The sequence below is a fragment of the Petromyzon marinus genome, chromosome 33 (genome assembly GCF_048934315.1).
Source record: "Petromyzon marinus isolate PM22_M1 ecotype Great Lakes invasive population chromosome 33, UKy_Petmar_22M1.pri1.0, whole genome shotgun sequence".
NCBI classification, from domain to species: Eukaryota; Metazoa; Chordata; class Hyperoartia; order Petromyzontiformes; family Petromyzontidae; genus Petromyzon; species Petromyzon marinus.
The window spans coordinates 8,638,451-8,653,410 of record NC_133699.1 but is presented as its reverse complement, the minus strand read 5'-3'; the positions used below and the strand labels follow the sequence as shown (position 1 = coordinate 8,653,410).

The following is a 14,960-nucleotide window of genomic DNA, read 5'->3' as shown; positions in this document are numbered from 1 at the left end:
GTTTTGGTTTTCACGATTACCGATTCATTTTGAGTCTGATTTGTTTTGAGGACGATGGTGTAAAGAAGTCTTTGTTGCAATGAGAATTAACCGTTGAATGAAGGCTTCTCCTTCCCATGGAAGATTCAATGGCCATACTTCACCATCATTGATTGGTGACGCTGCGTTGGCAGTGGTGCACGAGTGCAATTATCAACAACAAATAAATCAACGCATGTTTGTTTTTTCAACAACACTGTGGTGGCCTTAAAATGAAACAAATAAATATATATCATAGGTGGTGTTTTTGGATGAAATGGCCTTCGTAGATTATAATATTGTTGATGAGTGGTGTGTTAATACTTAACCATACTTCACCACGCTGGTCAGTGCGGGTTTGTGAATGAAGGGTGGCAGAACCGCTTCTGATGATGTACGCAACCTTGACCAGGGATCGAACTCTAGTCCGCTGTGTTAAAAGCACGGCGTAATAGCAACTGTACTACCTCCCACTCCGTCCTCTGCGTACTTCAGATGTAATAATTGAGGCATCCATAAAAGTTTTGCTCAACATAAACAAGGGCAATTCTTTATTTCATTTTCAATAAACCCCTCAGTCCTGTGTGACTACAAACTGGATATTTCCGTGCAGAATATTATTTGTTGATAGAAGCAAAAAAAAACCAAGTCGGTTATTACCTCTCTGTGAGAAAAAACATGTGCAATTCTTGACCATAAATGTAACAAAAAATGCAAATATGCATAACTGTGTGAAGACCCCGGGGTTGGCCCGGGACACGAAGGCGAGACGATGTCGCTCGGCTGGCCTGGGAACGCCTGGGAATTCCCCAGGAAGAGCTAGGAGTCAGTGTATAGTGTCGTGTATAGTAGTGTATAGTGTAGTGGATAGTGTAGTAGTGTTCAGTAATGTATAGTAGTGTAGCGTGTAGTGTAGTGTATAGTAGTGTACTGTGTAGTGTATAGTAGTATAGTGTAAAGTGTAGTGGATAGTGCGGTAGTGTATAGTAATGTATAGTAGTGTAGCGTGTAGTGTAGTGTATAGTAGTGTAGTATATAGTGTAGTGGATAGTGTAGTAGTGTATAGTAATGTATAGTAGTGTAGCGTGTAGTGTATAGTGTAGTGGATAGTGTAGTAGTGTATAGTAATGTATAGTAGTGTAGTGTATAGTAGTGTATAGTGTAGTGGATAGTGTAGCAATGTATAGTAGTGTACAGTAATGTATAGTAGCGTATAGTAATGTATAGTAGTGTATAGTGTAGTGTATAGTACTGTAGAGCTAGAGTCTGTCGCCAGGGAAAGGAAGGTCTGGACTGCCCTACTCAACATGCTGAAGCCCCGACCTCCACCAGGACAAGCGGATTGAGAAACGAACAAACGATTAATGTCTTAATATTTTTGGCCCATATTTGTTTTTTTAGAAGGGCAACGGTTCGGTTGACAGCCTTCTTTTTTTTAAAGATGGGGGCAAAAAATCAACTTTCAGGATTCGCATATTTAATATTCAATAAAAGTCTGCGTCATCATGTTTTGGTATGAAATTTATAAATTAAAAAAAGATGCTACTACGCGAATGAGATTAATCGGAGGAATTTCTTAGTTGTATTTTTTTCGTATTATATTGTGCGCAAACGCCCAACTAAGAGGTCGTCAAAAGTTAACCGGTGTTTTGCGACGTGTCCCCATCAAAACGTGGAACGCTGCGTCAACGTTCGTCCAACGGTTACAACTACATGACAACGTTAGACCAACGTCGGCTTACCTACCGGGTTTCAGTTCGTGCCATATCCGAACCACAATACACCGCCGTCATTCTCACCGACTGCAGCGCAAGAGCGTGGCCGCTATGAGTGCCCGCTACTTTTACGCTTTGTAAACAAAACACGGATAAAAAAAGAAAAATCACAAACGAGGTCCTTTGTGCAAAAAGCTGCGGTTTTTTTTAATCAACATCGGTGGTGGACAATACACCGGGAGGTTCACCACGTGTGCACAACGTCCCCATGAGCCGACCATGTCCCAAGCTTGAGGACGGGGAGCCAGCACAACCGCACACGCACACACACAACACAAAGACAAAGATCCCCCGTATAGCCGAACAGATTGTTGGGGCAAGTGCTGTTAGCGAGCACCTATGAAGGCCGGCACGGCACTCATGGGGGTGGGTGGCCAGCACCACGCCCGGCTGCCTTTGTCTCCCGAGTGGCGATGTTTACACACTGCACCGGCTACTCATTTGAGACTGAGTCGACCTAGGGGACGACCAGAACCAGTTCAGGTAATCGTCACTGGTTCTAACCGTGAGCGGGAATCGAACCCGGGTCGCCGTATCCGTTGCTGCAGCGCGCTGGCCGCTAAACTACCGACTCGACGCACACAAAGACAAAGGTCCCCCCGTGTAGCCTCAACCGACTGTTGTCAGCCACAACGCGCTCATTCTCGCAGGTGTCTCGGGCACTACAAACGTCGACACCGAGGACAAAGGCATCCCGCGGCCAGAGGCAACCTTCATCGAAACGGCCGCGCGTCGGACATCGCGAACGCAGGTTCTGCAACCGCCACGTCGCGTGTACGTACGTACGCACGGTGAACTTATTTCGCACCGCACGTAGCCAGCCGTGCCAATCGGAGGTGCAAACAAGCAAGCGGCTGCGCCGTGACCAGTTGGACGATAATTGACACAAAAGAGAGGATTGTTCATTATAATAATTACAACCAACTTTATTCTGCCTTTTCCCGACACGTAAAGACACTGACCGCCGACTCGCCGGGCCGGCGGGCGCTTAAGAGACGAGAACACGCACGCACGCACGCCCGCCCGGCCGGCCCCCCTGCGTTTCCTTTTTAGCCGCGACCTGTGCGCCCTTCGTGCGAACGTGAACGCGGCGGGCGCCGAACGCGACAACAAAACCGCCGGCAACAATATTACAGCGCGGATCACCGGGGCGTCTGCACGCAGCCGCTACGTCTCAAGATTCTATACAAAACGTGCGAGACGCCTCCGTCGCGCGCAAACAAGCGAGCACGCGCAGAATGTGTACGTGCACTATAATATATTTACTCCTGTAAATGAGCCGAGAATTTTCCGTGTGTCCCGCGCGTGACGTCACTCCACTTCGGCCAGCCCCCCTCATTAATACTTATGAACAGGTGACGTCCTCCACATGGACCCCTCCCCCCCTCATTAATAATCATAAGCGGGTGACGTCACTCCACATGTAGCACCCCCCCTAATTAATAATCATGAGCAGGTGACGTCACTCCACATCGAACAGCCCCCGACATTAATAATCATGAAAAGGTGACGTCTTCAAATGGATACCCCCCCCCACTATTAATATTAATTAGCGGCTGACGTCACTCCACATGGGGGGCCGAGGCGCCTCCTCCCCCCTCCTCGGCGTCAACTTACAACCCTCACTAACAAAGGCAGAACCCTCACGTCACGCGATCTCCGTGACGCTGTTGAGACATCAAAGTAAAAAGGACGTCGTGATCAACAAGGGATTATAAACCTTTACATTAAATAGGTCTGTGTCACCGCGCCCTTACAAATCGCACACGAATGGATGCAATGCATATCGCGTCGCGGTCTGCTTTTCACTTGCAAGTTTCAGATTTAATGAAATACACCCGTCCTTGGACGGACAAAAGGCTTGGTATAAAATGTTAAGACACATCACACAAAAAGAGGAGAAGCGGAAGCGCCTGAGCCAGGGGCGGGAGGCTGAGAGCACAGACGGCTGGGGGAGGGAGGGGGGCAACGGGCGTTCCAATTTCACGGCACGCCAATTTCCCAAGCGCTTGCCAGGACCCTTGCGTCTCCTCGTTGCAAGCGGCCAACCCACCCCCCCACCCCCCTCAGCCGGACACAGCGGTCGCGGGGCGAACGATCGCGCGGTCGCGGGGCGCGTCACATTCGGCTTGCGGCGGTGGAGAGCGCGCGCCCTCACTGGACGCGTGGGGGTGGTGGAACGGAATCGGCGTCCCACCGCCCCGCGCAGCGGGACGCCGCAGCCCCGCCGAGGAAGGAGCGGCGCGCCGCTCGCGTCGCGTGCCAACGCAGCGGCCGAACGCGTCGCGACTCCATCGCAGCCGGCGTTCAGGACGTCGCCGCGGGTCGCCGGCGTCATCCCCCGCCCCGCCCCGCCACCACCAACGCCCCCCGTCCCAACCCGCCGCACCGCAATCCCCGCCACATCAGCGCTTCTTGGCCACGTGGATGTAGTAGCAGGGCACCTCGGGCTGGCCGCGGCGGTACGGCCGGAAGTCGCCGTACACGCCCAGCTCGCAGCGCCCGGCGAACGCCCCGCGCAGGAGCTCCGTGAAGCCCTCCAGCCGGTGCGGGTAGTAGGACAGCCGGAACTTGCTGCGTGCGGAGAGAGAGAGGGAGAGAGAGAGAGATATGGCGACAGGAATCCCACATGGTGGTAACGGGTCTCCGAGACGCGGCGGGGGGGGGGGGCGGGGGGTTCTATCATATTGGAGAAATAAGCCATTGCTGCTGAGAAGCTGGGTTTCGAATCCAGGTTACGGTCACCGATGATCAAACCAGTTGATGGTTTTTGTCCAGTCACCAAAACATTTATATAAATTGTGGGGGTTTTTTTTCTTCGTTCAATACAGCAGATTCCAGCTCTGAGATAAACGCAACGACTCTGCACCCCATCTCAACATTCTCGCTCTAGGACGGCCGAGTGTGGGGCCCCGGGGAGGGATAGCGGAGTGACTCACCTGTACCCGATCTCGCCGTTCTCGCTCTCGGGCTCCGGCTGCATGATCGTGTAGTCCAGCGTCACCATGTGCGGCTTGCTGTTCACCCACAGCACCGACGTGCTGATGTCCTTGGTCAGGTCGCTCTGAATTCAACAAAAACGAAGCACCCTCATGACCAACCCGCTCTCAGTTACGCAGTCGTCAACATTCGTCATCATCATCTTAATGATCATCGGCCATGGATAGTCCTCCATGGCGTGAAAACCTCCACAAGCCACCACCATCTCCCAACATCCTGACGTGTAACAATCCACCTAGCACCTGCACATCTGACCAATGCTAATCGCTGCTCCTTCCTCTGTTGACACGCCCTCGGACGCATTCCATTCCTCCTCCAAACACTCATCGGAGTTCTTGATGATAATTTCAAGTTGATTTCGTTAAGCCCTGGTTGAGAACTGGAGAGACCAGGATAGGAGTCTCATTTGCAAGACCGATCTCGAATGACCTTGGGAATTAGTCTGCTGGTAAGAGGCGAGACTTGAGTAGTTTTTGGGGTGTAACTTTTAAATCTGGCTAATGTGGACCCTGACGCCGTTGCACAATGGCCCACTCTTACAAAAGATACCGACGGTTCTTTAACGTCCACTGGGGGCGAACCAGACGACACATACTTGTATTTGTATAACTATCTCGCCTGGTATACAAGAGGCCATGGGTTCGATCCCGACCCTGACACCTGTATATTTGAAGTTTGTGGTGTCTCTCTCGCCGTGGTCATGTGGATTTTTCTCCAGGTCCTCCGGTTTTTCCCACCACATTAAGAATCAACATGCGTTTGCAGCATTTGGCTGCAATAAACTTCCACGTGATTATAAGCCGCATCCGTTGAGCTATCATTTGTAGCCAAGACGCTTCATAAATTGCGCTACAATAGCTCAGTAGGCCCTTACCTGATCAAATAAAAAAATAGTTTCCAGTTTTAGTCGATTACCACGGTTAACACTCGCACCCCAGTAATAACCAGGGCCGGCCGCTGGAGCCAAACCGCAAACTGTCTGCGACGTGCGGCGACCGAACAGCCGAGCGGACGCTGGCGCTCACCTTGTAGTAGATGTTCTTGCCCGGGGGGGCCCTGCCCGTGTCCAGGATGTAGTCGTAGTTGCGGTGGTCGATGATGAAGATGCCGCCGGGCCGCACCATGCTGGCGATGTTCCGCAGCGCCAGCTTGTGCTCGCTTTGGTCGCCTGGAGGGTTCCCATCGTTCTCGTCGTCATTGTCGTCATCATCGGGGTCGTCATTATCATCGTCATCGCCTCCGTTTAACGAGGTGGGCTACGTACGATGCTCGAGAAGTTCAACATTCATACATCAGAATCCGACCAGAGCCATCGGATTCCTCCAGTATGAATATTCATTTATCAATAAGTATTCAGATACATATTCATCCTGGAGGAGTCCGATGAGCTGTGAAGCTCTTTTTCACAGATGCCCAAGACATGCGTTGTTGACCACAGAGTAAACCGCTGCACCTTCAAGAGTGCGCGGTGGCCCGCCAACCCCCACTGCTGCCTCCCACAGCGCTGGATTACGGCACCACGTGCGTAGCCAACCCCACCGCCCGGCTAAACACCGGGCGCCCCACATTTCGATTCTCTCTGCATAGATTCTCCCCGCATCGATTCTCCCCGAGTCGCCGCACCTTTCAAGTCGGGCAGATGCGCGAAGGAGTTCCCCAGGCAGATGGCGGCGTCGAAGCCCTCCCCGGGCTTCTGCACGTCCTGCTGCAGCGTCAGCCAGTTGGCCTCCTCGATCACTGCACACCGGGCGGGCGGGCGGGCGCGTTAAGTCGCTACCCTGCAGCTTGGCGAGTGGGTATGGGTAGGTGGGTGGGTGGACATGTGGATAGGTTAGTAGGTAGGTGTGCAGGTGGGTGGATGGGTAGGTACACGGGTGGGTAGGTGGGTAGGTAGTTGGGTGAATGGGTAGGTACACGGGTGGGGGGGGTGGGTTGGTAGGTGGGTGGACATGTGGATAGGTGAGTAGGTAGGTGAGTGGATGGATAAGTGGATAGCTGAGTAGGTGGGGACGTAAGTGGGAGGTTGGATAGGTACGTGGGTAGGTAGGTAGATGGGTAGGTAGGTGGATAAGCGGAGAGGTTAAGTAGGTAGGGAGGAGAATACGCAGTAAACATGTAATGTTGGGCCAAAGTTGCTCCAACCGTTCCAACCACATGCAACAATGGCCTAACATTGCATGTTTCTACTCAGTAGGTAGATAGCCAGGTAGGTAGGTAGGTGGGCAGGCACTACGCTTCTTATATGACTGCACACGGCACATGGACATGAGTGTGTGATGTAAGTACTAGGTGGCGTGGGTGAATGTTTAGGTATGCAAGGTGCACTGGTATGTTTATTGTGTGGGTGGGTGGATATGTTTGGGAATAGCTAGGTAGGTGGGTGGGTAATGAGTATGAAGGTAGGTTTATGGTTAGGTCGGTAGGTGAGAATGGATTACAGGCCACGTGCATAGCTACTACTGTTCGGCGTACGGGGGTCTGGTGTATGGGAGTGTGGTGTATGGGCGTTTGGTGTATGGAGTGTGGTATACGGGAGCGTGGCGTATGGAGCGTGGTGTACGGGAGCGTGGTGCATGGAGCGTGGTGCATGGAGCGTGGCGTACGGGAGCGTGGCGTATGGAGCGTGGTGTACGGGAGCGTGGTGCATGGAGCGTGGTGCATGGAGCGTGGCGTATGGAGCGTGGTGTACGGGAGTGTGGTGTATGGAGTGTGGTGTACGGGAGTGTGGTGTATGGAGTGTGGTGTACGGGCACGTGGTGTAGGGGCACGTGGTGTATGGTGTTACCCCAGTTGTCAAACGCCGGCTCCTTGCGCCGACGCCAGCGCTCCTTGAGAGCGTACTTGAGCATCTTGTCACTGGCGTCCACGCTGGTCATCTGGAATCCCTCCTCCAGTAGCATGATGGAGTCCACCCTGTGACGCACGACGCCGCGATAGACACCCCGCACGTGAGCGTGTGGGACCGTATATACGGACGAGAACGTCCAGAATGAACACCTCCTCATTAGAGACCCAAATGTCGCACACCTTCAGCCTTTCACGTACCCCCTAGTAGACACTGGTGGAACCATCAACCGCACCAGAACATCACCAGGATACTGCGCACACCTCCTCCATGAATGGAAATGTCAGGACGCGAGCCACAGCAGTGTGATTGTGGCCATGCAACCCAAACTACGGAACGTATCGTAAACCTACAGAGACCCATAGAGCCATATTTACACAGAAATCCATAGAGATCCATAGAGGCACAGAGGCCCGCAGATACTTATGAAGATACATAGAGACAACATTAAAGACACAAGCCACAGTAGTGCAATTGTGGGCCATGCAACCCAAACTACGGACCACACAGTAAACCCACTGTGGTCTGCGCTCCTTCAACGTAGGAGAAGCATGAACGGCGAAACCACACGAACTCTTTACTCCTGAAGCCCTCTCTCGTCGTGGCCAGCAGACCTTGGCATTGCTTAACATTTAGCTCTTGAACACATTGCTATCCGCACGAACAGAAGAGGAGGGCACGGGTGATGAGCATATAGTCTAAGAACTTTCTTATTCTTGTTTTTTTCGGTAAAGTCACGTAGATAGAAAATTTAAAAAAAAATCCAAATTAAAAGCAAAAAACCCACGACGTTTCGATCGCAACACAAGCGGTCTTCTTTTCTTTCCACCTGAAGAAGACCGCTTATGTCGCGATCGAAACGTCGTGGGTTTTTGTGCTTTTAATTTTCATTTTTTGTTTTCTATCTACGTGACTTTACCGAAAGAACCAAGAAGATGAATTCCTGCCGTCACGAAAGTTTTAAGTCTAAATTTAAGAACTTTCTTTGCTTGTTCCCCGTTCCCGAGCCCAGTCCCTGTTGGGCCATTGGCATCATGGCATAGGACGGAGAGTCCACTCGGAATTCTGGAGCTGCGGTGCATCGCCCCCCGTGTTAGAGGACGGCCCGTCGAAGGAAATATCACAGAACTGCCTCTGAAATATCTCCGTGTGACCTATTATCTGCACTTGATAATCGTTAGGACCGTCGTGGAAAATCTAACAAAACGGTTAAGTGGACAATGTGTGTGTTTCTTTCATATACTGTACTATTAGCTGCTCTATATAAAACAAAAACTAAAATTGCTATTATCCACGCAAGGGAGCGGCATCCAGGACCGGTTGAGATATTCCGAGTCACTGATATTAACCGTGGCCGAGAATCGAACTCAGGTCGCCAGTTTTTTCATCGCGCAGTAGCCTAACCGCTGTGCCACCGCTCAACGGAAGAGAAATCATTCGTATGAAAACAAAACGGTGTAGTTTACAACTCCTGCGAAAACACAACCAAGCAGACACACACCCTGGTGGTGGCAGAGATGACATCACAACCCAGAGTCCTGACACAGACCAAGGTCCACCACGTGTCCACTCAGCTCATTGGAACTCTTGATAACCGCAGACCAAAACTAAACAACATTCGGCAAAAAATACTCCTCTAATAGGAAGAGAATATAAATCAAAAGCGACGTTTAGCGAAACGACCCAATATTAAAACGCCTATTTAACTTTTGTTTTATTTCAGGGACACTGTTTATATTATTGACAAGGAACGTTGTTGAGTGGTGTTTTTATTTGTGGTCTACGCACTCCTGCCAACGCAGCAGCAGCATAGCAAACACGCATTGCTACCAGCACAGGTCACCTGGTCCCCTGTCCTATCGCCCCGTGCGTTAGCCTTGGACATTCGCACCCTCCGCATCCACAAGCACAGACAAACATCGCACAGGTCCCTGTACGTGTCGCGGCCCTTTCGTCAATCTGCTGCTGGGCGAGGGCCTCGCCATGCCACGTGTGACTCGTGGGGGAAAGGGGATAGGGGCTAGTTGACCACACGTTTAGCATGCGCTGGTCAGTGCAGGTTCGTGAAATCGGGCAGCAGAGACGCGGGGAGCGTATAAGTACTGTAGGGCAAAGGATGTATTCAATGCACTGCCCTCTCTACTATCCACAACGTAGCCTTGCAGCAAATCACCCACCCATCCACTCACCCATCCACTCAACCAATCACCCACCCATCCACCCACTTAGCATGAGACCCACCCATCCACTCACCTATCCACTCACCCACACATCCACTCACCCATCCAGCCACTCAATCACGCGGCAACAAACAATTGAGTTAAACGTCTCCCATGTGGTTTCGGGCTCTACCACGAGTTGTTCGCTCCACGTGCCTGCAGGTGGAGCGAACACGCGGTGATACAAAACATTACAACAAAAAAACAAATCCGAGCAGTCAGCCAGCCCCCTCTGCCGGCAGCTCCACGGTTGGTATGGTGCCCTCGCGTGGCTAGCGATGTGATCGTGTCGCGTGGACGAAAGGAATGGATCCAAACATCCCCATGCCAGGACCCCTCTTCCATTTTTTTAAGGGGGAGGAAGGGGCGTTTCTTGAGACTCGGTTGAGGCTTATGCCTGCGGTTAACCTCAAAGCGTGCTGCTCACGATGAAAACTCAACTGCACAAGCTCAAACCGTAATTGGCAAAGGGATGCAGGCAGCATAACGCGGGGAGAGCGCCGCACGGGACAGATTCAATCATCGGTTGCCCCACTGTCATCTCCTGGCCGTCTTGCGGACAACATCCTACAAACGACCCCAGAGGGCTTCTCAGGCAGTCGCCCGTGCAAATACAAACTAGGCTCGCGCTCAGGCGACAGGACCTCACACGGCTTGGCGTGGAGTCGCGTGTACTTTATGTAAGTTGAACTTCTTTCGCACCGTACGTGGCCAACCGTGCTAATCGGAGGTGCGGCGAAGGACAACAAATTAAACATACACAAAAAATGCACGCAACCCACTTCTTGTTGTTTAATTACTAAATGTAACTTTACAAATGTGTAAATATTCAAATGCGAACCTAAACAACTGGCTCGCCGCAGCCACGGGTCTAACGTCGTGCGGGGCCCAACTGCCAGCCAGAATGGCATCACCCCAACTATCCCGTCCACATCGTTCCGCCAGTGCGGATGATGCCACGATGCAGTCTCGAACCGAGAAGAACGGCAGGAGTGAGTCCCACCGACGTTGAACTGTCACGCCGCAGACACGGGCGAGTCCACTTTCACAGGAGACGGTGGTCAGGTGAAGGGGGGGGGGGGGTCTTGGTTTACTGAACGAGCTAGCGTAGCGGCAATCAATAGGCTGATGTACCTACCACTTGGTGAACACCCCACCGCAGGGTGAATGGAACGATGATTAAATACAGTATAACCTTGGATCGTTGTTGTTGTTATTCGTGTGTCCGCTCTTTTATCGTGGGGAGACTGCGTAGTAGAGAGACAATCAAATGGAGCTTGACCGTTACGTAAGGGGGGTTACGTGACGAGACCCAGCGCCGTGGAGCAGCAGCTGTGGGTGCCAGCAACTGCAATTAAGAGAGCCGGGTGAGTTGCTTACAAACAGGGCTCGGAGTGTGTTGTTTACAACAACAACGTGAGAATCAATTGCGCGGCCTTGTGGGACGGAATCCGCGAGACTCACGGATAATAATAATCATTGAGACTTGTGTGTGTACGTGTGGTTTACAGTCCACGGCCAGTCCAGCAGCGTCCAGTTTGTACAATTCTTATTTGATGGACTGTGTGTTGTCTTGGTGTGGTTTGGGATTGTTTTTGCTGTTGTTTTACTATCCCTTTCCGAAGCTTGGCAATTGATGATGCAATTTGAATGTATATACTTTACTTATTGAAGGGGCGCCGCCACGGTTACGAGATGTTCACTACCTCGCCTGGTCTACAGGAGGTCGGGGGTTCAATCCCGACCCTGACGCCTGCTGCTGTCTATTTGGAGTTTGCGTGTCTCTCTCCCCGTGGTCGCGCGGATTTTTTTATCTGGGTCCTGCGGGTTTTCCCTCTCGGAAAGATTTGCCGAGCCTCGTGACTCTTTGGTAGGTCTGGTTCGGGTTTCGCAGTCTGGGGGGCGGCGATGATGGGCTACTTAATATCTAATAAAATTTTGTAATTTGAAGGTAATTTTAACCAAATGTGAGCGGCGACGTCACGGGATCTATGAAATAGACTACGCGGTGTTTTTTTACGGCTGAAACAACCCGCAGTATTTATCAGGGCGGCCGCTCGATTCGAACCGGTGGGAAAAGTGAGAAGGAGAAGAAAAAAAAACTCTACAACAAGAGCGGCAAACGCATTTACTGGATGGGCCATGTTGGTGGTAAGTGGGTGAGTCGGTCGGTAAGTGGGTGAGTAGGTCGGTATAGATGGGTACAGTAATTCATTACCCAGTGCCGCAAGCGACGTCCAGAATCCTCTTGCAGCCGTGGTCGCTCAGCAGCTTGGTGAGCCACGCGCGGTACTCGTCGGTGCGGCTCTGCGTGTCCCCGATGTAGAGCTGCCACACGCGGGCGGCGCGCCCGTCCGCGTACTGATCCGGGAGCCCCTCGGCCGGCACCCCCAGCGAGCGGGTGCGGAACACGTTGTCCACCATGGCGGCGGTGAATGAAGAGTGGCCCGGGTGAGTGGATGGATGGGATGCGTTGGTGAATGGATGGACGGGTATGTGCGAGGATAGACGGTCGGATGGGTGAGTGGGGTGGGTGAGTGAACGGGTCGAGATGAATTCGTGGATTGATATACTAACCGATGAATGGATGAGAACGGTGGACAGGTGATTGGATGAATGGCTGAGCGATTTCAAGTGCGAATGGATGGTCGGGTGAGTTTATTGCGCGAGGGCGAGTGGATGGATTCGTGGATGAATTTACGATTGAGTGCGTCGTGGGCCTATTGACAAAGGGGTTAGCTGTGTGAATGGGACGCGTGCGTACGTGGCCGAATGGGGCGTGCGCGTGCGTGTGAATGAGTGATGGGGTCGGATGAATGGCTGGGCTAGGTGCCGCGAATGTGTGAGCGTCTAAAATGTTGCCGCTCGCCGTCTGGACGCACTCGCTCACAAGTCAGTTCATGTCGACCAATCTCCCCTCCCCGGCCCTGCCTTTGCTGGATTCTACCACGCAGAGATTTCGCTTGCCGAAAAAACACCACCGCTGCTCGTGGCTGGCTCTCGTCAAGTCGAGCGTGACATCACCGCATCTGCAAGACGCGACCACCACCGGCCACAACACTACCGAGTGCAACCTCGCGCGCCGCACGTGTGCCGGCGCCCGTGTGTGTGTGTGAGCGTGTCACCCGCACACACCCCCGCTTTATTTGGTCACTCCGTGTTTACCCGGCGTGACGGAGGCCGCGAGCCGTCGCACCAATGGGAGACGGGCGCCAGGTGCCGCCCCTCGCAGGCATGTGGCACAAAATGAGTTGCACGAGAACGCGACACTCGGCGAGGGTGACGCACATTGCCACTCACTCGTCCTACTCCTCCCCTCGCTCTCTCTCTCTCTCTCAAGTCTCTCTCCTCCTCTGCTTTACCAGACGCCACTCCCCAGGTCTTGCAACCCCCTGGGCGTTGCTCGAGTGAGGAAGGGTACTTGGTGGTTACAATGCCTGGGCATGGCAAGCCTGGTGAATATATTCATAAGAGGGGAGGGGGGGGGGGTTAAATCGGGTAAATATAAATGTGTCGTTAAACCCGCCACCACCCGATTAGTAAGGTTTGTCGCGTAAACAAAACATGCCAATGAGTTAATAATTCAGCACACTGGTTGTGTTGGAGGGTAAACCCACGACATGTACAAATCTAGTACGACGTTTCGCTGGTAATTACAACTAGCTTCACCGGGCGATAGCCAGGCTATCGGGTGGCGGCGGGTTTAACTACACATTTGTATTTACGCGACCTAACAAAACAAAACAAGTCTCTGTTATGGATAATATTGGTCGCGAAAGCCTACGTGTTAAAGTGGTTCATTTATAATTTTCCTTAAAGGCGGTGCTGTGCCCTCGGGGCACGTGGCGACGTGGAACCCCCACCCCGCCCCCTCCCCCACTCTCCTCCCACTCCGCCCACTCAACCCCGCCCCCTCCCCCCACCAACACGGTGAGGGTGGGGGGGCTGTCCCCACAGGTGTGTGTCTGTGTGTCCACAGGTGTGTGTCTGTCCCCACAGGTGTGTGTGTCCACAGGTGTGTGGCTGACTGTCCCGACAGGTGTGTCTGTCCCCACAGGTGTGTGTGTGTGTGGGGAGCGGTAGTGTAGCGGTTCGCGTGCTGCGCTACGAACCCGGCGACCCGGGTTCGATTCCTGCTCACGGCCAACACCAGTGACGATTATCTGAACCGGTCCTGGGCCTCCCCTAGGTCGACTCAGCCTCAAATGAGTACCTGGTGCGGTGTGTAAACATCGCCACTAGGGAGACAAAGGCGGTCGGGCGTGGTGCTGGCCACCCACCCCTCGTGTACCGTTCCGGCCTTCATAGGTGCTCGCTAACAGCACTTGCCCCTACAGTCTGTTAAGGCTATACGGGGGATCTTTGTCTTTGTGTGTGTCCACAGGTAGGTGTGTCTGTCCCCACAGGTGTGTGTGTCTGTCCCCACAGGTGTGTGTGTCCCCACAGGTGTGTGTATGTGTGTCCACAGGTGTGTGTCTGTCCCCACAGGTGTGTGTGTCCCCACAGGTGTGTGTATGTGTGTCCACAGGTGTGTGTCTGTCCCCACAGGTGTGTGTGTCCCCACAGGTGTGTGTGTCTGTCCCCACAGGTGTGTGTCTGTCCCCACAGGTGTGTGTCTGCCTGCACGTCGATGTGGCATCTTAGCCCGACAGCAGCCACGACGACGGCGAGCGCACGGTTTGAGCGTCGTGAGTTTCACGATTTACGTTGACGGTGAGCGGCAATGCAGCCCACGGCGATGAGAAGAATTGCCGAGGCTCATTGGTCACGCGATGCGATTCAAGAAGCGATTATCTTGGTCCCCGTGTTGGCCGTCTGCTTTGCGTTGCGCCGGAAGCGTCTTTTTAAAGGACCGAATCGATTTCTGAACGCATCCAATCGGGGTTTTTTTTTTTAGAATGCTCCCGGCGCGTGGGAGCGAAACGTCAGACATCGTTCCGAACGCGCGGGAATTAAGACGGCCCCTATCCGGTGTAACCCCTCGGGTCTACGCGGTGTCCCAAACCGATACCAATCGCCACATCGCGGCAGCGGTCACATTGAAGGCGGTGGTAACGATACTGCGGGGGGGGGGGGGGGGCCTTCATTCGAGCAGTGGATAGA

General features: G+C 52.9%; 1 protein-coding gene across 1 annotated transcript; it reads right to left on the bottom strand.

Moving 5' to 3' along the window:
• Window positions 1-1,912: 1,912 nt before the first annotated feature.
• On the bottom strand, window positions 1,913-12,972 carry GNMT (glycine N-methyltransferase). Its single transcript, XM_032965008.2, has 6 exons — window positions 12,076-12,972; window positions 7,579-7,706; window positions 6,417-6,530; window positions 5,819-5,961; window positions 4,733-4,857; window positions 1,913-4,367 (listed from the first exon to the last, which is right to left on the bottom strand). The coding sequence occupies exons 1-6, from the start codon at window positions 12,279-12,281 to the stop codon at window positions 4,199-4,201; spliced, it is 885 nt and encodes a 294-aa protein (XP_032820899.1). The 5' UTR covers window positions 12,282-12,972; the 3' UTR covers window positions 1,913-4,198.
• Between the last annotated feature and the right edge of the window lie 1,988 nt (window positions 12,973-14,960).